The sequence below is a fragment of the Pistacia vera genome, unplaced genomic scaffold, assembly GCF_008641045.1.
Source record: "Pistacia vera cultivar Batoury unplaced genomic scaffold, PisVer_v2 Contig623, whole genome shotgun sequence".
Classification (NCBI taxonomy): domain Eukaryota; kingdom Viridiplantae; phylum Streptophyta; class Magnoliopsida; order Sapindales; family Anacardiaceae; genus Pistacia; species Pistacia vera.
The window spans coordinates 164,168-165,332 of NW_022196472.1; the positions used below are offsets into that span (position 1 = coordinate 164,168).

The window sequence follows — 1,165 nt, forward strand, 5'->3', positions numbered from 1 at the left end:
ATGAGCCAGCAACAGCCACGAAGGCCCCAGGCCGACCAGTCACCGCAGCAAGAACCCATCAAATACGGTGACGTTTTCGACGTCTCTGGGAAGCTAGCATCGAATCCCATTGCGCCACGAGACGCCGCCAGTATTCAGGCAGCTGAGAACATGGTCCTCGGACAGACCCAAAAAGGCGGCCCGGCTGCCGTCATGCAATCGGCAGCCACGGTGAACCAGAGGGCCGGTCTTGTCAACCGCGGCGCTGTTAGCGATACAGCCAGAGACCAAGGCGTCACCGTTACTGAAACCGTCATAGACGGCCAACGTGTTATCGTCGAAGCGGTTGGTGACCAAATTGTGGGGCAATATGAGCAACCAGATGTGCCAAAGAGATCTCCTGGAGCAATTTTTGATCCTGATTCAGTTACAATCGGTGAAGCTTTAGAGGCAACGGCTCTTTCCGTGGGGGATAAACCGGTGGATAAGAGCGACGCCGCTGCTATTTATGCGGCGGAGGTGAGAGCGAGCAGTAATAATGAGATTAAACCTGGTGGGGTTGGTGCCATAGCGCAGTCTGCAGCCGCCCACAATCAACGAACAATGTTCTTCGCAGATAAGACCACCATCTCGGACGTTTTGGCGGTAATTCTTGTTGATTTATTTTTCTATAGATGGATGCATTTTTTTTGAAGGATAGTGTGTGTGTTAATTGTTTAATTTTTTCTGTGGCAGGATGCAACCACGAAACTGCCTGGTGACAAACCAGTGACGCGTGAAGACGCTGAAGGAGTGATTAGCTCAGAGATAAGAAATAAAGCTGATTTGAGAACCACACCTGGTGGAGTGGCGTCTTCCATGGCTGCAGCAGCTAGATTTAACCAAAACAAATGAGATCTAAATATGAATAGTTTACTGTTGTTCTAAATTTAAGGGTTGAAATGTGAGTTTAGTTTTCCTTCTGTTTTGATAAAAAAGAAAATTATGTTTTTGTTTTTAGAAACTGCTTGTAATTTAATATCATAATATGAAATAGTAGTACAATATCCTTATAATCGAGGTCATTTTGCACGTAAACAATAATATGGTGCTGATCTGGAGAGGACGAGCTTTGTGATTTTGTGGGCCCTAGTCTGGAGAGTTTGCGTTGACTATTTAGCGAATTCTTGACTACAGTCTACACATA

General features: G+C 46.0%; 1 protein-coding gene across 1 annotated transcript; it reads left to right on the plus strand.

Moving 5' to 3' along the window:
* On the plus strand, window positions 1-907 carry LOC116111048 (late embryogenesis abundant protein D-34-like). The gene is made up of 2 exons (XM_031397259.1): window positions 1-624; window positions 715-907. Exons 1-2 carry the CDS (start codon window positions 1-3, stop codon window positions 871-873), a joined length of 783 nt encoding a protein of 260 aa, XP_031253119.1. The 3' UTR covers window positions 874-907.
* The last annotated feature ends 258 nt before the right edge of the window (window positions 908-1,165 follow it).

Bases quoted from the DNA above. Each gene is read 5' to 3' on its own strand.
- LOC116111048 (XM_031397259.1), top strand. From the start codon at position 1: ATGAGCCAGCAACAGCCACGAAGGCCCCAGGCCGACCAGTCACCGCAG. The intron at 625-714 runs GTAATTCTTGTT...TTTCTGTGGCAG, and splicing joins CCATCTCGGACGTTTTGGCG to GATGCAACCACGAAACTGCC.